Here is a 27,019-nt window from a genome sequence, read left to right on the forward strand (position 1 = left end):
CTCACCCTTCTAGAACATCCTGAGACCTGAACACTAGCACTGAGGAAGACACAAGGGCTTGGAGAAGTTAAGTAACTTTCTAAAGTCACACAGCAGAGCCAGGTTTTGAAGCCAGAGCTGAGTCTCTTAGGACATCACAGAAGCGGAGGTAGGGCACACAGGGCCCCCAGGGCTGCCGTAATTTGTAGAAACGACAGAAAGAAGTGAGCAGGGCTGGAGCGAGGTCAGTGAGTCCTGCCTGCCCCTCAGAGCTCTCCTGGATAGAGGTAAAGGGACTGTGGACTTGGGCCTCATTTGTAGGTCAAACAGCAGCAGCTGCTCCCAGAGCTTGGTGGCTTCATGCAGGAGGCCTGCAGTCAGCCTACCTGGGTGTAAATCCCGGCTCTGCAACTTACTAATTCTTTCTTTCATCTGCTATCACACTTCAAAGAGATCACAGAGGCCTTCTCTCCCATGCCCCCAAAGACAACTGCACCTGTCTCCCTCCGATTCCATATATGTTTTTTCCAGTATAATTCTCATTATATTAGTGACACTAGAACGTTTTGGCACATGGTTGGCCCCTGTGGGGCCTCCATCGTCTCCACTTGTTATGGGCTAAATTGTGTCCCTTCAAAAATGGTCTGTTGAAGCCCTGAACCCAGGTACCTCAGCACGGGAGGTTGGTAAGAGGAGGGGTGGCCTTTGAGGGGGTGATTAAGGTCAAGAGGTCATTAGCATGGGCCCCGATTCAGAATGCCTGGTGTCCTTATAAGAAGAGATTGGACACCCACAGAGGAAGGACCTGGAGGACACAGGTTGAAGACGGCCATGTACAAGCCAAGGAGAGGGGTCTCAGAATCAAAGCAGCCCACATCCTGTCTCAGAACTCGGGCCTCCAGGATGGCGAGCAGGGAATGCGTGCTGTGTAAGCCGCACGGTCTGTGGAACCTCGCTACGGCAGCCTCAGCGAATGAATACCCTACCCTGCAGTACCAGGGGTGGTAGGAGTTGGGTTCTGGCAAACCTGCTGGAAGCTGGGGGCTGCTGCAGGGGCAGCACCTGTCTGAAATGGCTGGTCCTACCAGGGCCCTGAGTAGCTGCCACTGATGCTCGTCCAGGCACTGGGAGGACCCCTGCTCCAGCACACGCTGCTCCCGTAGCTCCTGCAGGAGGCGCTTCTTCCCCGAGAGCCGCATCTGCGTCAGGGTGGCCAGGGCGCTGCCGCGGAGTGCCAGCCTCCGGAGGGCCGAGCGCAGAAGCAGGTCATGCCCCTGCAGGACACACCGCGTGGACCTGAGGAAAGCAGGTGGGGGTGGGATCAGTGCTCTTGGCTTCACGGAGCCAGTGAGAAGCTCCCCCTCAAACAGCCACAGCCCACAGGGAGCCCCTCTAAAAGGCGGCACATTGGAATCACCACCCTCTGCTGCCGTCCTCTTAGGCACGGGTGCCTCCTGGGCACCCTGCCGCCATCTGCTTGTCTATTAATCTTTTTAACCTCATCACATCCTGCCTGGCTGTCCCATCCATGTGTATGGCAGCCTAGAGTATGCAGCCACTCAAATTAATGATGTAACTCAAAATCAGCAGATCCAAAGCAGAAATCTTGAGCTATTTTTGAGTTCCTATTTCAGTGATGCATGTAAAAACTTCAGTCTTCCAGATAGGTTCATTTGGTTGTATAACTTGAGGCATCTGCTGAGAGGCTGAGAGGTGAACAGAGGTCTGACAGTCAGCTGCCAAGGAGAGGCTGGCAAACACTCCAAGCTTTTTGGTGGGTGCCTTCATGCTAGGAAAAAAGTCACTTCCCACAAAGATCTAATTCAGAATCAGCTAAATTCCAACATGGGTGGAGTGAATCTACCACTCTCCGCAATTCCCGCTAGAAGTAAAATAAATCCTCTCTGAAAGAAGATTGTATCATTTGAAGTCTTGAATTAGCTCTACGGTTTTTCACGCTTAGTGGTCATCATCCAATAAAAATAACCAGACATACAAATAGAAGAGAATTAACTGAAAATAAAGAGAAAAACCAACAACAGAAACATGCCCACAGATATCAGAGAACAGAATAGTCAGACATGGCCTTCATACTAATTATGATTAATATGTTCCAGACACTAGATAAGATGAAGAATTTCAGCAGATAACTGGAAACTACAAGGAATCAAATGGACATCCTAGAACTGAAAACACATTAACTGACATGAACAACTCAAGAGATGGGCTGGGTACCTGATAAAATATGGCTGAAGAGAGAGTGGCTGGAAGGTACCTCAAAGGAAAATATCCGTGCTGAACCACAGAGAAGAAAAGAATAAAAAATACAGAGTAGCATGTAAGAAACATATGGATAAGGTGGAAAAGCATCATAACTTCTGTCACTGGAGTCCCAGAAAGAGAGGAGGGAGAGAATGGGCAGGGGAAGATCTAAAGAGAAAACAGCTGAGAATTTCCATAAACTGATACGAAAACCCAAATATATATCAGCATGAGGATTTACATTAAACATAAATGGACTAAACATTAATATAATTAAAAGACACAGGTTTTCAGGCTAGACAAATCCCCCAGTCACTCTCTGTTGTCTTCAGTATGGCTCACCAGGTCTTCCTGGTCCAAGACTACTTATGCTTCCATTATCTTCTATTTTTTTTTTTTTTTTTTTGAGATGGAGTCTCATTCTGTAGCCCATGCTGGAGTGCAATGGTGCGATCTCAGCTCACCGCAACCTCTGCCACTGGGGCTCAAGCAATTCTCAAACCTCAGCCTCCCAAGTAGCTGGGACTACAGGTGCCCACTACCACACCTGGCTAATTTTTTGTATTTTAGTAGAGATGGGGTTTCATCATGTTGCCCAGGATGGTCTTGAACTCCTGAGCTCAAGCAATCTGCCCACCTCAGCTTCTCAAAGTGCTGGGATTACAGGCACGAGCCACCACACCCGGCCACTATGCTCTTCTGATGTTTCCACTGTATTATCCAATTTCATAGCTAGACATCTACTTCTTGATGATATGCACAATTTGGTTTCTGGAAAGGGCTGGACAACTAAAAAAATTAGTTATATCAATACTCAGAGGAAAAGAAATTGAAAATAAATTCTACCAATAAGACACATGTATTTATATGTTCACTGCAGCATTATTTACGAAAGCAAAGACATGAAATCAATCTAGGTGCTCATCAGTGGTGGAGTGGATAAAGAAAATGTGGTACATATATACCATGGAATACTATGCAGTCATAAAAAGAATGAAATCATGTTATTTGCAGTAACATGGATGCAGCCAGAGGCCATTATCCTAAGGAAACTAAGGAAGACACAAAAAACCAAATACTGCATGTTCTCACAGGTGGGAGCTAAACATGAGGCACATACAGAAGTAAGGATGGGAATAACAGACACTGGGGACTACAAGAGGGGGGCAAGGGTTAAGAAATGACCTATGGGTGCTGTGCCCACTACCTGGGTGATGGGACCTGCACCCCAATCTTCCGCATCATGCAATACACCTTTGTAACAAGCCTGCACATATGCCCTCTGAATCTAAAATAAAAATTGAAAAATAAAACTAAAAAACAGCTATATCCAGATATTTTTTCTCAGCTGGGCATGGTGGCTCACACCTGTAATCCCAGCTACTTGAGAGGCTGAAGCAGGAGAATCGCTTGAACACTGGAAGCAGAGGGAGGTTGTAGTGAGCCAAGATTATGCCGCTGCAATCCTGTCCAGGTGACAGAGTGAGACTCTATCTCAAAAAAAATACATATATATGTATGTGTGTGTGTTTTTTTTTATAAGAAAGAAGGAAAAATTACTTTCTAGCAAATTGAAAAGACCATATTGCCCTAATAGTTATAGTGAAAAATGAATATAAAAACTGATAATAAATTGGGGAGTGGCTGCAATTGTGCACAAGAGATCTTTTTACAATTGTGATCACATAGCAATTTTGGGGGTAACAGAAATATTCTAAATTTGGGTCACGGTGATAGGGGTAGAACTCAGTAAATTTACTAAAAAGCATTGAATTATACTCATAAAATAAATGTATGTAAACTATACCTGAAAAAAGCTGTTTAAAAAAATTCCTATGACAGACGAGTCTATGAAGTAGGTATCATTAGCCCATTTTATAGATGAGGAAATCGAGGCTAAGAAACGTTAAGTCATTTACATTCAAAGGAAGGCGAGGGGCAGTCAGTGTGCCCTCTGTTCAGATGAGGATGCTGAGGCTGGACGGAGCATCACGCAGGACGCAAGCCCCGGGCCTTCAGAGAGCTGTACTCACTCTTCAGTGAGGCCGCCCAGTCGGCCCAAGACGCCCCGGATGGTGCCCTCGTGGTCCTCCCGCAGGTGCGTCTGCAGCACGCTGGACAGCGCACACTCCTCCATCCACACCTGAACCCGGGGCAGAGGGACAGAGCGGGTAGGTGGTTACTTGTTTTTTGTTTTGTTTTTATTCCTTTCAGCCTCGATTTCATCAATAGTTTCTCCCGTATTTTCTTCTAAAAGCATAACATCTCTCCTATTTGCATTTAGGAAAAATGCAAATAGGAACATTTTTAATTTTAAATGCAAATAGAAAAATTTAGGAAAAATGCAAATAGGAAAATTTTAAAGTATCTAAAATTTGTTTTCTGTGTAGTGAGGAAGGAGTCTAATTTTCTCTGGATAAATGGATAATTAATTGTCCCAACCCTGTTTATTAAATAATTTATTTTTTTCAGGCTTTCCTCCAATGCCACCTTGTCTTGTATAATTAACATATACACACACATCTTGTCCCAGGTTCTCTATTTCGTTCTATTGGTCTGTCTATTTCTGCACCAACACCATGCTTGCTAATGTTGTAGCAATCAAATGTCCGTGCAGCAAGGGCATATCCTCCCTTATCCTCTTGTTCAAAGCTGCCTTAGCTGTTCTTGGTTGCTTTTCCTTTCATATGACTTTTAGGATCAGCTGGTCAAGTTTAGGGGAAAAAAGACTCTAGAATTTTCTCATAATTGGGTTGATTTTACAGATCAATTTGGAGAGAATCACCATGTTTGCAAAATTGAGCTTTCCACCCCAAAACATGCCATTGCTCTCATTTTTCTATACGCCTTCAATAACATTTTATAAACATCTCCCTTAAGCTCTTATACATGTTCGTCAACCTAGGCATCTTGTGGCTTTTATTCTAAAGATGAGCTTTCTTTATCACTGGGTGTTGCTGGTATGGAGGAAATCTCCTGGTTTGGGACTGATTTTGTATGTGGTGACATTTCAGAGCAATCTTCATAGTTGTGACAGTTTGTCTGTAGGTTCTTTTGGCTTTTCAATAGAGACATTCGAATTATCCACAAATATGGTGCACAAAATTCGATGGAGGAGCATCCGCTCACTCTTGCTGATTGTGTTGTTCAGGACAGATCTTCCATGGCCTGACTTACCATCTGGTCAGTCTGTCACCTTCTGTGAGATGAGATATTAAAATCTTCCATAATGGCATCAACTGTTCATCTTTTTTTTCAAGTCTGTCAAATTTTGGTTTATGTATTTTGTGGCTAAATTGTATGTTCCTCTTATATGATGTAATGATTCTCTTTATCCCCCCAAAAAGTTTTCTACCTAATGTATAGTTTGTCAGATCTTAGTATCATGCAGTTTCTTTTGGTTGATATTTGCCTGAGATATTGTTTTCCTTTCCTTGACTTTCTAATTTTTGATGATCTAGCTGTGTCTCCTGTCATGCCACACAGCTAGATTAGGAAATGTGTTTTTTAGCAATTTAAATGGATCTGCTCGTTTTCACTGTGACTAATGGTATGCTTGGGCCTATTCCCACCGTCTAATCTTGTGTTTTGTAGATATTATGAAATGTGCATTGTTCCCAACTTGTTTTTATCTTTTATTCGTGTAGAAAGTAGAAAAGTTCCTTTTTAAGGTTTCTTTTCTTGTTAAAGAATAAGTGTGCTAATAACTTTGTGAAGCCCTATGTAGCTGTTAGGCATGCCATGCTTACAGGCATGTAGTACATTCTATGTCCTTGTACTTTAACCAAGATATCTGTGCTAGACGTGCTCGTAGGCATGTCCCAGCTCTCCGCTGCTTTTACCTGTTTAGAAAAGTTTTAAGTTGTTAGCCAATCGGGTTTTAGTTTAGATTGTGAGGTCTGGCTCCAGTCAACGGAGATCACACACAGCAGTAAGGACAACCCCAAATGCATAAGGGATAAATTTGCATGTTTTCCTTTGCTCATTGTACCCTCATGGCATGATGGCTAGTGAGGGTCCCTTTCCTGCAGTCCAGGAAGTAAAAATTGCGTTGCTAAAAGATCTCTTGTCTCAATGCTAATTTTTCTTTGCAGCACCGAGCATCTATTTCCAACAACTGTATTCATCGTTCTTTAGATCTCTAAGCTGTATTCTGGAACATTTTTTTCTCTACCTTGGAAGTCATATATTCTGTTTAGTTATTTTGCTCAGTCAATGCACTGCAAAGACCAGCAGAGCTCCCCTGTGGCTGAACAGATTGGTTTATCACCTGGTACGGCAAGGGAGAACGTGTAGAGGGGCGAGAAAGGCCCAGGTGTGGGCTGTGGGAGGTGATTTGGGGGGTTTAGTGAAGCCAGGCTTGGCTCAGCCAGGACGCGGTGTCTGGGCATTTCAGGGGCAGGGAGTTGGACAACGTTCATTTGGTCTGCGTTCAGATGTGGTTGCAGGGTGCTGTCATTTTCGGCTCCATCTTTCATGTAACAAAGGGGCCTCATCCAGGGTTGATGCTCGGTGGTTGGTTGTTCAATCAGCAAACACCCAGGTCCAGCTGTGAGTAGCTCCTGGACGGGAGGGGCTGCTCCTTTCCCTCCCACGTGGTTACTTTTCAGTTTTTAAGTTGCATATTTAACTTGTAATACAAAGTTAATACTTCTGCCCTCCTCCACACTAGGAGAAACATGATTCCAGGGTTCTCTCTGCCTTCTCGGATACTGATCTCCATTATTTTGGTTCTGTGCTGTTTTCTAAACTCTTCATTGTTTGAATTATCACTGTTCCTTTGCACAGTATTCTTTCTTGTTTCCATCACTCCCTCTGTTCTCCTTTAATTTTTTGTATTTTTAATAGAGACAGAGTTTCACCATGTTGGACAGGCTGGTCTTGAACTCCTGACCACAGGTGATCCACCCGCCTCGGCCTCCCAAATTGCTGAGATTACACATTAGAATGTGCTTATAATGTGTGTTCTTTTGAAAACAGAGGGGATTAATAGCCCTTAAAACAAGACACTGTGAAACAAGACAAGACACTGAGAAACTATACCGCATGAATGAAAACTATAGTAATGAGGCCAGGCGTGGTGGCTCACGCCTGTAATCTCAGCACTCAGGGAGGCTGAGGCGGCTGTCACACAGCTAATAAACAGTGGGGCAGGAACTGAAATTTACATCTTTATGTCTCTAAGGCGCACATATTTTCTAAATCCACCATGCTCCTCCCTGACGATCTTACATCACCAGGAGATGCACCTAACTCAGCATGATGATGATAAAACCAAGGACTCCATCCTTAAGGTGAGAGAGGCTTCTTCCCTTTTCCATGGCTTTTTAAAAGGCTGTACCTCTGGCAGCCTGGAGATGGTGCACGCTGCATTTGGAATGCAGATAAAACACAGGCCTGGACAGAAGTACCTGCAGCCTAGACTTCAGTTCTGGTGGATGCTGTGATTCATAACACTTGCACTTAACTCTCACAAAACTGCACTGCGCTACTGGAACAGTTCATTAAATCCCATCTCTGACCCCTCTTGTGAGGAGTTTACAATAATCTGTCAGAGTGCTAGGGAAACCAGAACATTCTAGAAAATTCTGCATAGTCTTTTTTTATTTTTTATTTATTTTTATTTTTTGAGATTGGAGTCTCACTCTGTTGCCCAGGCTGGAGTGAGGTGGTGCAATCTCAGCTCACTGCAACCTCTGCCTTCCAGGTTCAACCTATTCTCCTGCCTCAGCCTTCCAAGTAGCTGGGATTACAGGCACATGCCACCACACCTGGCTAATTTTTGTATTTTTACAAAAAATGACGAAATGATGGAAACCGCCTGGCGTAGCATTTCACCATGTTGGCCAGGCTGGTCTCAAACTCTCGACCTCAGATGATCTACCCTCCTTGGCCACCCAAAGTATTGGGATTACAGGAGTGAGCCACCATGTCCGGCCAGTCTTCATCTTTTGAAAGGTGAGTTTGCATTGTCACTAAAGTATATAGGGGTCTTTGCTGGGTGTTTTGAGAATGCAGCTAAAATTAGCAACAGGATTTCACGATGATCGATAAGGCCAAGACCTGGAGCAGACGCTGCCTGCAGGAGTCTGCACAAACCTCTTCAGCACGATCACATGCAGGCTTGTAAATGCTCACATTCAGAAGAGCTGCTTCCTCGCGCGAGAGTGCTGGTCGTCGCTACCAGGTCATTCAGTGGCCTTAGGTAAGTTTTACTCTTTGTCTCAAACTTTTGTGTGTTATGGGGAGAAAGGGAAGAGCTACTAATGGATGCCTAGTATGTGCTGAAAGTTTGGTAGTGTCCTCCTGGAAACAGGGAGGGTTTTTAGGTGGGGTGACTCTAAAATCAACTCCTGAGGCAAATACCGGAGTGCTGGGGGCAAGTGGAGATTGCAGTTTTAAACAGCATGGTCAGAGTAGGCCTCGCTGTGAAAGTGACAAGGGAGCCAGGGCCCAGAGCAGGGCAGAGTGAGGCCGGAGCACGCCCAGAAAGCCAGAGGAGTACAAGGAACCAGCGGGGCCTGGTGGAGCATGCAGGTGGCGTCAGAGGGCAGCCAGGGCCTGACGTGGCGGGCTTTGCAGAGTGTGGTGAGGACTCTGGCTTTATGCTGTGTGAAATGAGAAGCCGCTGGGGGTTCTGCACAGAGAAGCAGCACGATGTGACTCAGTGTTCCCTATCACGTCTACTGTGCTGTGACTGTAAGATGCCCAATTATTTTCGGTATCACTAAGAAAGAAAAGTCACTGCCAATTAAATTAAAATGCATCTTGATTTCAGGGATGTTAAAATATTTTTAAATGTGTATCCTAAAGATTAGTGGCAAATAGGATGTCTTAAAACAGGGGTGTCCAATCTTTGGACTTCCCTGGGCCACACTGGAAGAAGAAGAACTGACTTGGGCCACACATAGAAGGCACTAACACGAATGACAGCTCGTGAGCTAAAAAAAAAAAAAAAAAAAGCAAAAAAAATCTCAGGATGTTTTAAGAAAGTTTACAAGTTTGTCTTGGGCTGCATTCCAGGCCATCTGGAATGCATGCAGCCTGTAGGTCAGACAATCTTATCTTAAAAGTATCACTCTGGCTGGATGGTGAGAATGGAGGCAGAGCAGCTGGTCAGCTGTTGCAGTAACCCAGGCAAGAGGCAGGGTGGCTTTGACCAGGGTGCTAAGAGGGGAGGTACTGAGGAGCGGTTAGACACTCAGGATTAGACTGAAGGCAAAACTAATAGGATTTCTTGTCAACCAATGTAGGGTGTGAAAGAAAGAGGAGTCAAGGATGACCCCAAGGTTTTTGCCCCAATTTAGTAGAAAAGTGGAGGAAGGCTATGGGGTAAGGCAGGTTGGCAGGAAGAGCAGCTATTTTTTACACACCAATTTCTCATGTCTAGCAGTCATCTCAATGGAGACTTCGTGTAGAGCTGAGTTCAGGAAGACCCTGAGCTGAGGGTGTAAATTTGGAAGCTGCTGGCTCTCAGTCTAATGACGCTTGAGGCACTAAAACCTGACAAGAGCGATGTGAGTGAGCACAGAAGTGACTCTTCTCCAGTCACACCTTCAGATGAGACCCCAGCCCCAGCCCAGGGATTGGTTGCAGACTTGTGAGAGGCCCTGAACAAAAGACTTGGTTAAACCTTGCCTGGACTTCTGACCCACAGACATTGCGAGATAATAAGTGCATGTTGTTTTAAGCTCCTGGTTACTTGTTACGCAGCATTAGAACATGAATACAGATGGTGTGTGACTGGATGGGATCACTGAGGCAGTGCATGTAGATAAGGAAGAGGGCTACAGACTGCACCCCAGGACTCTTCAGTGCTCAGAAAATAAGGAGCTGGGAAGGGACCAGAAAGAGACTGAGAAGCAGAAACCAGTGAGGTGGGAGGAGAAGCAAGAGAATCAAACGGGTGTTTCAAGGAGGAGGGAAGAGACCAACGTGGCCAAACACCACCCCCGAGTCCAGTAAAAGGAGGCCAGAGAGCTCGGCACTTGGTGATGAGAGCAAGACTCAGTGATGAAATGATGGAAACAGCCTGCAGTGGGGTGCAGAGTGAGGTGGGGAGCCAGGATTCAAACTCAGACAGACTGCTTCGAGCCTTGGCGTTCTTTACTGTCATGCTCAAGAGTGTACCAACTGCCACATTCCCTGCCCCACGACTACCCACTGGTGTGTTAGTGTCCTGCGGCTGCTGTAACAACTTATCACACATTTGGTGGCTGAAAACAACGCTTATTACCCTACACTGCTGGAGATCAGACGCCTGAAATGTGCGTCGGCAGCTCTGCACCCCTCCCTGAGGGTCTGGGGCAGGGTCCATTTCCTTGCCTTTTCCAGTTCCTAGAGGGCACTTGCATTCCTGGGCTCACAGCCCCTTCCTCCATCTTCGAGTCCAGCAAGGGCTGCAGAGTCTTCCTCACTGCCTTACTCTGACACTGAGGCTCCTTTTTCACTTATAATGACCCTTGTGATGACATGGGGCCTAGCCGGATCATGGGGAGAATATCCCCATCTCACGGTCACATTGGTAAAGTCCTTTTTGCCTTGTGACCAGACATAGTCATGAGTTTTAGGGATTAGGATGTAGGACTCCTGGGGGCCATTATGGCTGCCTACTGCAAGGGCACTGGGAGAAGCCCAGAAGTCTGCATTAGAGCAGATTAACTTTTGAGAAACAGCATTCTACAATCTGTTTCAACAGCGTAATTCACCAAGTCCGTAATTTTTAACAACTTCCCTGAGCAGTGGGATATGAAACTACCAAGGCCTTTTTGGATAGAAAACAATGTGGGAAAGGCAATTTGTAGTCGATGTGTTTTTGATTTTCCATGAATAGCTTTGTTAGTGCTTTTCTTCTCATGATTAATATTCATCTGAACTGCAGAGAGTTCATTTCTCATTTTTTTCATCGATGGGGAAACATGGCAAGTGGATCTCTATCGTGTGTTAATTTAAGGCAATTAAGTAATCAATAAATTAACTATGACATATACACCTTGAGAAAACAGTCTTGGGTCATACGTACATAATCAGTTGATGAGGTCATCTGCTGCTGCTTCCTGCATGCAAAACTCAACCAGAAACCAAAACTTCCCCACATGCCAAGAAAAATTCACAATCATATGCTCACAAAGTAAACAAGTAAAATATAAAAAACAGAGCTGTGGATAGTCTACTATTTGCCTAACATAACTTGAGACTCATAACCAGAGAGTTTTAGATGAATCACAGGTGTTTTATCGGAAGTGAAATTCTTGATTCCTTCACTGTCAATAGCATTAAATGATTTGAAGGATATTGTGCAAAAGGTCTTAACTTGCAATATCTCACAGCAATCACTTGGGTGTTGTAACCTTTAGTTTTCACACAGAAGCTGGAGTTCTGAGGCATTTTTAGCAAGTTGTGTCAAGTCACAGAATTGCAAGAGGTCAGCTTACTGGCTAAAGTCACACAGCCCATTAATGTGTCTGCTCTGGCTCAAACCCATGTCTTGGACTTCTGAGGTTAGGGGCCTGGCTGCAAAACCACAATGGTCTTTAAAAGGCTCCTACATTCATTTAGTGGGTCCACTTCAGAGGCCCATTAGGCTCACCTGGTTTCTAAGACACTGAGACCCAGGTCCTCCTCCCTCCCCAGGGACTGTAAATGAATTGGTCTGCGGCCCAGTATTTGGAATGAATTGGATGAATTCAGCTTCATTTAGATCCCTTGGAAGAATACAGGGCAAAGGCAATGCTGTAATCATTTCCAAAGCTGCACTATTGTTGCTGGACATGGAACTAGTTTTCCTGAGCATTTACCATATTGCAGCCACCGGGCTTTGAACAGGCGGTGTAAAGATGAAAATCAGGGTTGCTGTCCTCGAGGAATTCATGGCCAAATGCAGGAGATGGGCAAGTCACCTACAACAGGGCAACTGGATGCCACGGACAGAGGACTGAATGAACTAGAAGGAGGTCTAAGAATTCATTCTGGCAGCTAACTAGGCCCTGTGCCTGTCCCCACAGCTGTGAGTGGTCATGTGTTTGCATAATGCTTTCCTCTATCTGTTTTGTACTTTCTATTGCTCCAAGGAATTGTTTCAGGAAAACTCTTTTAGGTGCTTCAGTCAGATTGGTCTTTTGTAACTAACTGCAAACCCAACTTAAAGAAACAGGGTTTGTTTCTTACAACAAGCACCTAGGGGTGGGCGGTTCAGGGCTGCAGCAATGGCTTAACAGCACCGCCAGGGGCTCGGGCTGTCCTTGCCACTCCACCATCTGGAGCCCACCAGGCTCACACAGGCTGCCTCAAAGGCAGAGAAAGCCTGATGCACCTCCGGGCCTCCCGTGTGTTCTAGGAAGGAAGAATGGGACAATGAAGAAGTGGGCTGCTCCAAGCAAAACCGGCTTTTGTATCAGGAAAGAGAAGCCCTTTGCCTTGTCTCAAAGGCCAGAGCAGTGTCACTCAGCCATGGCTAGTTGTAAGGAATATGGAGAGTAAGAACGTTAGTTTCACAGCTTTTAGAGGGTGGAAGGCATGGGAGACAGGACATGTAGGCATTCTTGGGGGATGCTGAATTTGGAAATGCCTTCTTTTATTTAACAGTTTAATTTTTTAAAGATAAAATCAGTGTGGGATGGGCACAGTGGCTCACGCCTATAATCCTAGCACTTTGGGAGGCTGAGGTGGGTGGATCACTTGAGTTCAGGAGTTTGAAATCTGCCTGGCCAACATGGTTGTGAAACCCCCTCTCCACTAAAAATACAAAAATTAGCCAGGTATAGTGGCCCGCACCTGTAATAGGGTGGCTGAGGCAGAAGAATCGCTTGAACCTGGGAGGCAAAGGTTGTGGTGAGCTGAGATTGTACCAGCTGCACGCCAGCCTGGGCAACAGAGTGAGACTCCATCTCAAAAAATAAAAATAAAAAAAATAAAAACCCAAAAAACAAAAACAAAAAAATCAGCGTGTTTTGTATTAGTTTCCTATTGCTGCTGTTACACATTGCCACAGCTATGGCTGAAAACAATACAAATCTATTATCTTACAGTTCTGAGGCCAGAAGGCTAAAATGCGTCTTCACGGGCTAAAATCAAGGTGTCAGCAGGGCTGTGTTCTTTTTTGGAGGCTATGGGGAGAATGTACTCCTTGACCTTCCCATCTTCTCGAGCCAGCCAGAGTTCTTAGGCTCACAGCCACACCATTCCGACCTCCGCTTTGACCATCAAATCTCCTTCTCTGACTCCCACCCCTCTGCCTGCCTCCTGTAAGAACTCATGCAATTACACTGGGCTCCCTGGGATAACCCAGAATCATCCCGACCTCAAAATCCTTCACTCAACCCCACCTGCAAAGTGCCTTTTGCCATGTAAGGGAACACACTGTAGATATATTTGGGGGGGTCATGATTCTGTCTCAGCATATATCTGTGGTCTTAGTAATCAGACTCTCACTGAAAAACAGGAGTCCTGTGCATGCAGCTCCCCCACTCCCACAGAGCCCACTCCCTGCGAACCTCTTTCCTTTCTGCCATTTGGTTGGCTACCTATTCCTCTCATTCTAAAGAACATGCTTTGCTGCTCTCTCTTGACTGATCAACTTAAGGTATGATCTCCGACTTCCTGTTGAGGGAGATGAGGGCTCTGCTCTCTCATCCCACCCCCGTGGTGGGCCACTGTGAAAGGGAGGCAACAGTCACCTCTGTAGAGCAGCTGCAACAGGCACTAGTGGGTGCTCAGGATGTGAGAGCTGTCACTCTTCTTCATGCGTTTCTAAAATGCAGACCCCAGCCCCTGGGTTCCCAAATGCCCCCACCTGCCGGTCTTGCTCTAGGAGCTCCTGGAAGAGTTTCCACTGCTGCCTCCGGAAGTGATCCGATTTCCCCAGCTGCCAGGCAGCGTTCTCCTGGACTTCCTGCCTCAAGTAGTCACACTCTTCCGGGGGGAGGCCAGTCACGCCAGGGAGTGTCTGAAGGAACAGGGTGTCCACAAACTTCTGGAAAGTGTCCATAGTGCTGCAGTACAGCTCCTGAAGCCAAGAACCACAGCTGGGGTTATAGGTCATGGCAGGACCCTGTGTGGGGCCTCAGCTGCTCTCTGCCTCTCCTCCACAAGCCTCCCACAAGACACAAGGAGATCCACAGACAGGAAACTCTGAAGTCACATGTATGCAAGCATGCATAGGCACACATATACACACATACAAGTACACCCCCACATGCACACACACTTGTACACACAGACACATGCACATGCTTTCATACACATATGCATGCAGACACATGCACATACACACATGCACATATACACACATGTACATATACACACATGCACATAGACATGCACATCCACATGAACACATGCACACCTTCACACACATGCACACATACACACATGCAGACATACGTGCATGCACACAGACATGCACATATACACACATGCACACAGACATGCACATATACACACATGCACATATACACATGCACATCCACATGAACACATGCATACCTTCACATACATGCACATATACACACACGCACATATACACACATGCACACAGACATGCACATCCACATGAACACATGCACACCTGCACACACATGCACATACACACACATGCACACAGACATGGACATATACATACATGCACATACACACATGCACAGACATGCACATATACACACATGCGCATATACACACATGCACACAGACAGGCACATATACACACATCACACAGACATGCACATCCACATGAACACAAGCATACCTGCACACACCTTCAACCCATGCACACACTCCCACACATTTCCATGCATAAAGTGCACACATACACACATGAATTACAATACCCTCATATATACTTGCGCACACAGACACACTCCCCCCCACACACACACACACGCATAGTCTTGGGATACACCCGCCACCTTAGAGCCGTCAGCCCCACTCAGCCAAGCCTCACACCTGCTCTCCTTCCTCAGTGAGCACTTCATCTCTGGCATCGCCTTGAAACCACCATTTGGGCCTCCCCTGGGTCACTGTCCAGATTATTTTCACAATCCCCACTGGTCTCTCTGTCTTCCCTTCCACCCTCCGTACTTAGGTGAGTTATTTTTGTAAACCTCAGATCTGTGGAAGACCTCTGTTCCCCTCACATTCAGGATCACCCAGCAGGGCTTCCAGGCAGCTCAGAGGTGGCCCCAGCCATCTCATTCTGTTGCCTTTATCCCACCTCCCCCACCCCAATACCTTCCTAAAAACTACAAAAAACAAACCCACACCATAGATAATAATATGAACCACCTATGGATCCGATACTTGCATCTTTTTTTTTTTGTTTTTATTTAAAACATGGAACCTTACAGGTAGCTGAGTGTGGTGGCTCATGCCTGCAATCCCAGCACTTTGGGAGGATCACATGAGGTCAGGAGCCTGGCCAACAAAACATGGTGAAACCCTGACTCTACTGACAAATACAGAAATTAGTTGTGGCACATGTCTGTAATCCCAGCTACTTAGGAGGCTGAGGCAGGAGAATCACTTGAACCTGGGAGGCAGAGGTTGCAGTGAGCCGAGACCACGTCACTGCACCCCAACTTGGGCGACACAGAGAGACTCTAGATCAAAAACAAACAAACAGACAGAAAAACATGGAACCTTATAGGTTAAGCTGGAATTCTTCACGGCTTCCTGCAATTCTTTCCCCTCCCTCTCAGCCTCACACAGCCACCCCCAAGAAGTCAGTGCCCCTCTCTCCAGTTTACATGTCTATATTTTCCCCGCATATCACGCTCATAAAGGTGGCTTTTGGTGTGTGTGTTAATTCACCCATAAATGGCACCTCATCGCATGTTTCATTAGGCAGATGCTTATTGTTTTGTTTTGAGACAGGATCTCTCTCTGTCGCCCGGGCTGGAGTTCAGGGGAGTGATCACACCCTCGACTTCCTGGGCTCAGGTGATCCTCTCATCTCAGCCTCCCAAATAGCTGGGACTATAGGAGTGTATACCACTATGCCCGGCTAATTTTTTACATTTTTTGTAGACACAGGGTTTTGCCATGTTGCGGAGGCTGCTCTTAAACTCCTAAGCTCAAGGGCTTTGCCTGCCTTGACCTCCCAATGAGCTGGGATTATAGGTATAGGCAACTGTGCATGGCCCAGAAGCTTTTTAAAGCCACTCCCCTTCCCCATCTCGTCACTTTCACACCTAGAATGGACTCCTCACCCTGCAATCCCTCCAAAATAATCCCTTCTCTGGAGCCTTCCCTGGACCACTCAGACTAACATGGGATTTCTGACCCTGGGCTCCCACCAGCTGTTTGGTTAGCCCAGCAGAGTATCTAAGCCACAGTTTACCTGTCATCCCCCATGAGCACAGCCCCTGAGATGGCGGCTTTGTTGCACTAGGGTATGGACCCGCATGTCATATCCTCCCCAGCCAAGTACCTGCCTGCCGACCCTGAACACACCATGTACCAACTCAGTTAGAACAACCATGTCCCCTCTCTACCCAGGAACTCTTCACCATGTTCCAAAATTAAATTCGAGGTCTCCTTTTCTGATAAGGCCCCTGACCACAGGGTCTGATTAGGTGCCCCGTGGCTTAGCTGAACATCTGCTTTCCTTCCTGGAGTCTGGAATCTTGGCACATGTCAGGAAGTGGGTGTGCCTATGTGACTGATCCCAATGGAGACCCTGGACTCTAAGCTCAGGATAGCATCCCTGGTAGACAACATTTCACACATGCTATCGGAACTCATGTGAATGAAGTGCATCCTCTGTGGCTCCACGGGGAGAGGATTCTGGAAGCTTGTGCCTGGTTTCCTCTGGATTTTACCCTTTGTAGCTTCCCCCGTTGCTAATTTTGCTTTGAATCCTTTCACTGCAATAAGTCTCAGCCATGGGTACAACTATAGGCTGAGTCCGTGAGCTGTCCTAGTGAACCACTGAACCTAGGGGTCTTCCGGGCCCCAGAAGACGTGCCCCTCCCTTGCTGCTGCCCCTTTGCAGGCACCGGTCGTGTGATTGCCCTTCTCATGGACAAGACCACAGAGTCTCTTCTTACCACCTTTGCATTTGTGGGGCCTAGCAGAGTGCCCAGCAAATGGCAGGTGATGATAAATAGAATTATTAACGATTATGAATTCTTACCATTGCCAGAATCAAGAACACTGTTTTGCATAATATCACTCAATCCATACAGCAGTTCAATCAAGACATTCTATTATAATCATCATTTTACAAATGAGGAAACTGAGGCACAGAGAAAATGAGTAACTAGGACACAGTTTATAGATGGTAGGTCCTGGCCATTGGACTCTTAGACTCACACCCTTAGCCAGGGTCCTACATGGATAATTGGTTTTTTGAAAGGAAAATAAACATATTCTCACACATGCATTCAGCATGGTGTATGTTCCTAGGTCATACTTGCTATGCTCAATGAATGTAAGTTAAATTTCATTCAAATCAATGTTAATTCAACCTAATGAATGCCACACTCTTAAGCTCATGGCCAACCCTGACTTTGGTCAGAATAAAGCGATCATGACAAGGGCATATAGAACCCACATTCTTTTAAAAGCTTTAGAGATATTTCTGATATGGCTAACCAGACAACTTGGACCAATCCTTTTACTGGGGGTGAATGAAAAACATAGGTGGACAAAATAATTATTAAATCTTCATAAAAGTTGCAAAGAGTTAACAAGACTGTGATAAGTACATGGGCCAGGGTCTGAGAAGACACATCCGGAGGGGCATGCCGAGCCTTGAAGCTGTTTTTACCTAGGGAGTGTTGGTTGATTCAGAGGGCATGGCTGAAAGCCTGAGCAGGTCTTTTGACAGCCTGAAGCTGACAGGAGACAGAAATTTAAGTTCATCATTCATTATGGGTGGAGGCCTGGTAAACCATTCCACACTTAAGGTTGGGACCCAAAAAGCCACACTGAAGAAATATTAGTGAAATGGAAGGGAACCAGCCCAAACTGGTTATACAGACTGTAACCCGGAGTCAAGTTATTTAGATTGCCCAGGATATTTTAATCCCCAACTTTGAATTAAGGTGACCCTGGATCACTAGAGGTGCTGATATCTGACAAAAGCAAAGGAAAATCCTCTTTGGAGAAGGACAGTATCGTTGTATACTTGAAAATATTTCTACAAATAAATGTGCAAATTTGAAATATAGTATACAAAATATAAACAGACACATGAGGAAATAAGGTAACATGATCAAGGACCTACATGAGCAATGGACATCAGAAACAAACCCACAGGTACTTCAGAAATAATTACAAGTCAGTATGTAATTACAGGACATGGACTTTCAAGTATCGATGCTTACCATGCTCGTGAAGTTAAAAGCCACTCTTAAACCTTTAAGTAAGTGGCTGGAAATTACAAAAATTAATACTACTTAGTTTAAAAAGAACCAACTAGCAGTTCTAGAATTGAAAAATATTGTCCAATATTAAGAACTCAAGGTTTAATTGCAGTTAAGGCGCAGCTGAAGAGAGAATTAGCACACCAGAAGATAGACCAGAAGAAATTAGCACAAAGCAAGGAAAGACTAAAGGATGGAAAATACAGAGGAGAAGATAATGACATAGAACATACAGTGGGAAGCTCCAAAATGTTAAATTGGATTCTCTGAAGGAATGAAGGGAAAGTCTGAGTAGAAGCAATATTTGAAGAGATGAAATTTCCCAAACAAGGAAAGAAATTTACAAACAAGGAAACTGAGGCTTTCTCTCTAAATGTAAAACAGAAGTTAAATAAGTTGTACGAGTTTACACAGTTCTGATAGTTGAGGTCCAGTGCCCATGACCTTGATGCTACTCAGGTAAATATTTTTAAAGAATGAATGAGTAAATGAATGAATGAATAAATGATTAGCCAGTACCTACTAAACACAGGGTCACTTTTTGCTACATGAATAGCAGGAAAAATAGTCTTTAAGAAAAACAAAACAAAAAATGACTAAACACAAAGAGGTCATTTCCTAATGCTAAAAGGTTTAATTCACTAGAAAGATGAAAAAATTATAAATTTGTATGTACTTAATAACATTACTGAATCAGTGGAATTTGCCAAATTAACAGAATAAAGGAGAAAAAATATTACACTGATTACCTCAGTAGAGGAGGATGAAGCATTTTACAAAATTTAATTTCTGTGCATGAGAAACACACTTAGCAAATTAGGAATGGAAAGAAACTTTTTTAACTTGATTAAAGAAAAAAAACCCAGCTATATTACACATTATACCTAATGGTGGAAACCACAAAGCAATATTAAGAAAAATAAATTAAATATGACCTAAATAAATGCAGTATACAATGTTTCTGGATTGGAAGACTTGATATTGTAAAGACATTAATGCTCCTCAAATTGACCTATAAATTCCAAATCTTAATCAATAACTATATGCAATATCATTTGAAGCTACACATACTCCTTAATCCAAAATTCCACTCTTCGGTATATCCAAGAGAAATACAGGCACACAGCTTCTACAATAAACTTCATGCCAGTCAATATGTAATTGGCTGACACAAACTGACTCCAAAGTAGGATGGGTAAATGTATGGTGCTGTATTTATACAACAGAACACTCCACAGCAATAAGAAAGAATGAACTACTGCCACACACAACCACACAGATGAATCCCACAAATATAAAGTTGAGTGAAAGGCCAATGGGACAAGGCACATGCTGTAAGATTTCATTTACATAAAGTTCAAAAACTGCCAAAGCTGCACAACAGTGTCCAGGGGTGTGCTCTGAGACACACAACTGCAAATCAAACCCAGGATCTGATTTCTGTATTAGCTGGATGATGGCTTCTGGGAGCAGGGAGGGCATTAGGATGGGGAGGAAGCACGGGGGTGTTCTGAGGTCTCAGGTACATTCTCTTTCTTGCTCTACATGGTTTCATAAATGTTTTATAATAATCATTTGTTAATTTATAAGATTATGCTTTATTTATTCATTTGTGTTATATTTCACAAGAAAAATTGTTTCAGTGAATGGGAAGGATGGACATTATTTTTCAGCCTCTAAGAATCCCAATTTTCTGCCAGCAGACAGATTTTTAAATTGACTCTCATTCTTGGACTCTCTGATTCTACAGCAGAGGTTGGGACAAACCTTTTTCTTTATTGTTCACAATTGTCAAATCACAAATATATGCTGGGATTTGTAAATTAGAGGAAGGTTAGCTTTGTGAAAGCAAAACGGTCCATTAGCTTAGCCTCCTTCTAATAAAAAATGTGCTGGATTCTGTCTGCTCCCTGGAAAGACTCAAGTCTGCGTTCTTTGCTGCATGGTCTGACAGGTCATAAAACACATCGCTTCCCACTAATGCTGGCACGTGTCATTTGGGAGATACTGATTTATTCTGTGCCTGAAATAGAACCAGAGTTAATTTGCATTATTGCTTTCCCAGTACGTGTAAAGGGGTCAGGACGGAGGGGAACTCTGGTTGGGGATGGAGGCTGGCCCTGGGCCTCACCCCCTAAGCTTAGGAGGATGTCCCCTTCCCCTCAAACAGAAGCACACACAGCCCAGGCAAAAACAACCTGCTCACTCTGAACTTGCTCTTTACTCAGGTGTCTCCTCTACACCCTCATCCAAACTACCTGCTGCCCTCCCCAGGTTTTTCACTGAACAGGGACTTGGGGAAGGGAAGGTACTCATAGTCTGGAGCCTTTGAAAGCTTCCTTAACCTACTTGAGGCTCAGTCTTCTTATCTGTCAAAGGGGGCTGATAATTCCTGATTTGAGGGCTAACTGTGAGGATTAGAAAGGATTGGTAGGTTCACAGAACACAGCAAGCACTTAATAAATGCTAGCTAGTATGATTAGATAAAAGTTGGAGAAGTTAGTGTGTGGTTCTCAAGAAGTGTTATCCACTGCTACTGTCATTCTAGGAAAAAAGCATTTGGGGGGAAAGAGGTGAGAAGAAGTCCCTCTGAACAGGGACAGTTTTTGTTTCAGTTGTTTGAAAAGGAAGCAAGAGGAGGGGAGAGCAGGGAGGGAGGGAAGGGAGGAGAGGTACAAGGCCAGAAATGGGCAGGTGGCCCAGTGGGGCTAAAGTACAGGGTATTGGGAGGCAGAGGGCTAGTGAGCGGGCCAGCATCACACAAGGGACCCAAATGCCACACTGCCAAGAGGAGACCTGGCAAACTGGACCATGGTGGGGTTCAAGCAAGCCAAGAATGTGGCCAGGGCCAAAGATGCCCTGAGGAAGTTGCAGAGTCCACGGAAAGGATCTTTCTGGATGCCCTGGACATGGCCTGGCCCCTGGGAGTCTTGTTCCTCATGACAGGAGCCAAGAACATTCCCCAGGGACTGCAGCCTGATTGTTTTGAAGATGCACATTTAATGACTTCAGAGTAAAGTGTGCTCAGGTTCCCCTGACAAGTGGGTCCTGGAGAGCACAGGTGAGCTTGGGTCTCTTAAAAATGGGAACTGGGGGCCGGGCATGGTGGCTCATGCCTGTAATCCCAGCACTTTGGGAGGCCGAGGTGAGCGGATCACCTGAGGTCGGAAGTTCAAGAGCAGCCTGACCAACATGGAGAAAACCCCATCTCTACTAAAAATACAAAAAAATTAGCCAGGCATGGTGGTGCACGCCTGTAATCCCAGCTACTCGGGAGGTTGAGGCAGGAGAATCGCTTGAACCTGGGAGGCGGAAGTTGCAATGAGCCAAGATCGTGCCATTGCACTCCAGACTGGGCAACAGGAGCAAAACTTTGTCTCAAAAAAACAGGAAGTGGGTTGAACAAGGGGCAGGAGCTCACGCACCTGCCGTGCTGGGCCATCCACCTGCAGCGTGACCACAGGCCGACTCCCTTAAAAGAGGGGAGGACACCTGCCCGTGGGAGATCCCATGAAACACCTGGGCAGCTAAACGCACTGCCTCCCACTCTCTCTCCCGGTACCCACGCCCCTTGCCACATAACTTTGCTGGGACTTCTCTGGGTGAGTGGGGAGCACCTCCCTGCCCCTACTACGCTGAGTTCAGGCACGTGACTTGCTTTGGCCAACAGAATGAGGCAGAAGGGCGGTGTGCTGCTTTGGCGACTAGGCCTCAGCTATTGCTATGAGAAGAACGTGCCCAGCCTAGTCCACAGGTCTTAGAAGGAAGACAGGAGAGACAGGGAGCAAGGCTGAGTCACATTAATCAAGCCCGGCCGAGATCAGCCAACCGCCGGCCAAGCTGCAGACCATGAGAGCAAATCACTGTTTTCTTCAGCCCCTGGGTTTCCAGGTGTCTTGTTACACAGCATGACTGTGATCATAGTTACCTGGACAGCAGGAGCTGGAGAGGGTCCTAACAGTGAAAGCTGTTCTCCTCACAGCGTGCAGAGGTTCATTTTGCAAATGTCTCCTGAGCACCTACTGCAGGCAAAGCACTGTGCCAGGGACACTGTGGTGACTAAGGCAGGTGTGGACCTAGACCCAAGCGAGTTCGGAGTCCAACAGGGGGTCAGACATGGCACACATGCTCCCCACAGGCTGTGATGCATGTGAAGACCGGGAGGATGGAAGTCCTAAGACAGACAGGTCTGGGGAGAGGTCAGAGAAGGGCACCCCTAAAGAAGTAACATTTCAGCTGTGAAGAGCAAGAACGAGCTGACCAGGCAAAGCCCAGGGAAGGGAGAAGACAGTGTCAGGCACTGGGGTGGGAGGGGCAAGGGCACCCTTGGGGGAACTGAGAGATGTCTGAGCTTCGCCAGAAGCCAGGGAGCAAGGGACAGAACTCCCGGAAGGGTGATGAGTGGGCCAGGTTGTGTGGACTTCATGGGCCAGGCTGGAAGGCCCATTGGGCCACGTTGGGGATCTTGTGGGCCAGCTTGGGTGGAAGCCTCATGGGTCAGGCCAGGAAGGCATTGTGGGTTAGGCTGGGGGCATCTTGAGGACAGGCTGGATGGGCCTCACGGACCAAGCTAAGTGGTCATGATGGGCCAGATAAAGGATGTCAGACTTCTTGAGAGCAACAGGAGGCATATTGGGGTGTTAAGTGGGCTCTTTCATATGGCTAAGAACTTAAAAGGAAGGTAGCTGAGAATTCCTGGATCAGAGAGGTTAAGTGATATGGACTAGGCCACACAGCAGGTGTGCAGCTGAAATGGGTTCACAACCTGGTCTATCTGCTTCTTGAATGACTCTTCTCCCCTCTGTACCTCTTTGCAGGGAGGTAAGATGGTTGTGAAAATTACTAAAAGGACAGAGAGGTAGCATGTGATACAAGGGCACTGTGAGTGGTACTTCTGCAAAGGAAACACATTTACCCCAGTAGTTTTACTAACTTAAAATAAAAAGGCACATTCCCTTAGTCTGTTTCTATAAATAAAGGTAGATAAGATTCACCCAGCCTATTTTTCTCAGTCTCTGCATCCTTGGTGATGGCGTATCACCCTTTAAGCCTAACAAAGAACCACAGAAACTGATTTGCACCCTGCAGCACCCATGGACACCTGCTTCCCAGAGAGGGGGAGGTCTGTGGGGCCCAGGCTTCTATTATGTCCTCTCAAGATCTGCTTCCAATAGGTTATTGCCCAGAAAATCAGGGTTTTCACGGTCTTCAGGAAACAAATTTCTTTCACTCTTTGGAAACATACTGTTTTTCTCTGTGGTACACAGAATATCTCCCTAAAGATGTCCACGTCCCAATCCCTGGAATCTTTGAGCATGGAATGTTCCATGGTAAAGAGACTTCGCAGGTAGGATTGAGCTAAGGACCCTGAGACAGAAGAATGGTCCTGGATGACCCAGTTGGGTCCAATGTTATCACAGGGTTTGATAATCGAATAAGGGAGGCGGGAGGGTCACAGTCAGGGAAGATTCACATCTTCACTGGTGGAAGCAGAGGCAGGGGTGGTGCCATAGCTGGCCCTGAAGATGGAAGAAATGGCTGGAGCCAAGGAATATGGGTGGCCTCTAGAAATTGAATGATGGTGAATGAGAATACTTTTTTTTTTTTATTTTTAAGATGGAGTTTTGCTCTGTCACCAGGCTGGAGTACAGTGGTGTAATCTCAGCTCACTGCAACCTCCACCTCCTGGGTTCCAACGATTCTCTGGCCTTAGCCTCCCAAGTAGCTGGGATTACAGGCACCTAAGGCGAGTACGTTTTTTCTTTTTAGTAGAGACAAGGTTTCACCCTGTTGGCTAGTCTGGTCTCGAACTCTTGACCTTAAGTGATCCGCCCACCTTGGCCTCCCAAAGTGCTGGGGTTACAGGTGTGAGCCACCGTGCCCTGCCAAGAATACATTCAAGTGTCACTGTGTGCCCAATACTCTTCTCTATGCTTTACCCATGTGAGCCTACTTAAACCTCTTGGTAGCCATATGAAGAAGGCCTATTAGCTCCACTTTGACAGAGTGAAGGCGGGATATCGACTGTCTAGACACAAAGCCCCAGGCTTTCTCACTGTCCCATCAGTCAGCACCATCTCGTTTTTGGGCCACAGCAATGTCTCCTCCCAGGGCTCCCCGCTGCTACCTCTGCCCCTAGAGTCTGTCTTCCTCGTGGAAACCACAGTGATCCTGGTAAAACATAAAGCAAGTCAGTTCCCTGCTCAAAACATGCTGGTGATTTCCTGTCTCACTCAGAAGTCAATGTAACTATCTTGGGATGGTCTGCAAAGCCCTCGAAGATGCAGCTCTCTGGCCTCATCCCTTCCCCGTGTGCCCCTCCTCCCTGCCTGTTTTCCCAGCTTCCCCGCTGCCCCTACACTGGCCCCACTGCTGCAACCCCAACTACACACGTGCTGCACAACACTGTGCTCAACAACACTTGTTGAATGAGTGAATGAATGACTAAATGAATGAATGAATGAACGAACTCTCCCAAGGTGCCTGGTTAGCAGACTGAGAAAGAAAGGTAAAATTCTAAGCTGCCAACTGACCACACAGTTGGGGCTTCTTGGCCAAGGGGACCCCAAGGAAACCTTGGAAGCTGAGTTTCCGATGGCCGTGAAGGACGGGATGGGAGGCTGAACACACATCACTGTACCCCCTCCCTCACCAGCCAATCACTGTAAGGCTTTCTTCCCTCTGGACTAAACAGAAACCGGCCCTTTCAAAAGACCCCAGGCTGGTCACGCTGATGCCTGCTTATCTTCCGGTACAGAAAGAACAAAGATGAGGTGAGATGGATGGTTCCTTCACGCCTTCCTGAGATGCCTGCTTCCTCTCTTTTTCTTCAGTCATCTTATCTAATGTAAAATGTAGATTTACTAGGCACTGACTGAAGTCTCCCAAGTGTGTAACTGTTCCTCTCATTGCTGCCCTACCCCCACCTCCCCTCCCTTTTCTAAAGGAAAATGTACAAGTACTAAACCTCCTGAGGACCTCTTTGGAAAAAAACAGCCAAGTCTGTGACTTGCGTTTGCCCAGGTGCACCCTCAGGCTGGCTCAATAAACCTTGATTGATTGCGGCACCTGCCTCAGTCATTCCTTTTGGTGGTTGAGATTCACACCCAGGACCCTGGACCCAGATCTGGGCTCATCCACACTGTGCCCGACACCTCCTGAGATTGTGCTCCCTGTGGGGCAGGTGGAAGGCATTCGCTGAGCACCTACCATTGTGCCAGGCACAGGCCTTGGACCTACCCTCCTCGGCAGCCCCAGCCATCAAGGAAATGGGCTCCCAGCCTCCACTGCACAGAGAAGGAAAGCAGAGCTCACAGCAGTCCAGGCTCTGGCCCAAGGACACCCAGCCAGGTGGGCACAGCCAGCTCTCCAATCGGCCATGGAGGATTTTAGCTTGCTCCTATGGAATACCAGGTAAAGCAGTTTCCAGTAACCAGAGGCGACAATTTCCAAACTGAGGAAATGTAAAATAAACCAAGCGACCTGGAACCTAAAGGCTTGTGATGAAATGGCAAACTAAATCTAAGGAAACCCCTCTGGCCTGATTCTGGGAGACAAGGTGACACAGGCCATGGGCCACGTGCCTTAAAAACGCCCGTGCCAGGCTGCATGAGGTGGCTCATGCCTGTAATCCCAGCCGTTTGGGAGGCCAAGGTGGGCAGATCACCGGAGCTCGAGACCAGCCTGACCAACATGGTGAAAACCTGGTCTCTGCTAAAAATACAAAATTAGCTGGGCGTGGTGGCGCATGCCTGTAATCCCAGCTACTCGGGAGGCTGAGGCAGGGTTTGCTTGAACCCGTGAGGCAGAGGTTGTGATGAGCCAAGATGGCACCATTGCACTCCAGCCTGGGCAATAAGAGCAAAACTCTGTCTCAAAAACAAGCAAACAAAAACCCCCACGCAGATGTGGAGAATTTCACACCCACCTCCCCTGTGCCGCTGGACACCTTCTTATGCAGTACATTTCATATGCCTCCTCCTAAAAGAGAGACTCCAGCAGGTATCACCCTCCTCACACCTGTCACCCTCTCCTGATGTTAGATTAAAAGACTGTCTCCGCTTTCTTAGCTGAAGCTCTCATAGGCCCGGCAACTAGGCCCACACAGGGAAAAACCAAATGCATAACTTCCTACGGATATCATTTCAGCATCACTGACAAACCTTTATTGAAACTGATGTATTTACCAGCACCCACTGGGGCTGGCCAGCCACTTTGCTATTGGGAAAGGAAAATACCTTGGGCCCCCAAAATCACTAAGCAAAATGGAAAACTCAAGCTGAAAACCATTCTATTCAAAGTTATTTCTCTGCTCACTGAGATAAATGCATATCCAATTGCCTCCTTTGGAAAGAATAATCAGACACTCAAAAGAATGCAACTGTTGTCTCTTGCCTACCTGCGATTTGGAAGTCACC

The 27,019-nt window shown here is 46.2% G+C and overlaps 1 protein-coding gene across 8 annotated transcripts in view; it reads right to left on the reverse strand.

Moving 5' to 3' along the window:
* Positions 1–27,019, reverse strand: part of EVC (EvC ciliary complex subunit 1) — a 90,446-nt gene that overhangs the window by 12,448 nt on the left and 50,979 nt on the right. For all 8 annotated transcript variants that reach the window (XM_032254173.1, XM_032254168.1, XM_032254174.1 and 5 more), the window contains 3 exons: positions 14,033–14,245; positions 4,275–4,384; positions 1,065–1,275 (listed from right to left, as the gene is read on the reverse strand). In XM_032254173.1, coding sequence (XP_032110064.1) covers positions 1,065–1,275; positions 4,275–4,384; positions 14,033–14,245 — 534 coding nt within the window. The remainder of the gene's footprint in view (positions 1–1,064; positions 1,276–4,274; positions 4,385–14,032; positions 14,246–27,019) is intronic.

This window comes from Sapajus apella, unplaced genomic scaffold (assembly GCF_009761245.1).
Source record: "Sapajus apella isolate SASKATOON/1434 unplaced genomic scaffold, GSC_monkey_1.0 scaffold85, whole genome shotgun sequence".
NCBI classification, from domain to species: Eukaryota; Metazoa; Chordata; class Mammalia; order Primates; family Cebidae; genus Sapajus; species Sapajus apella.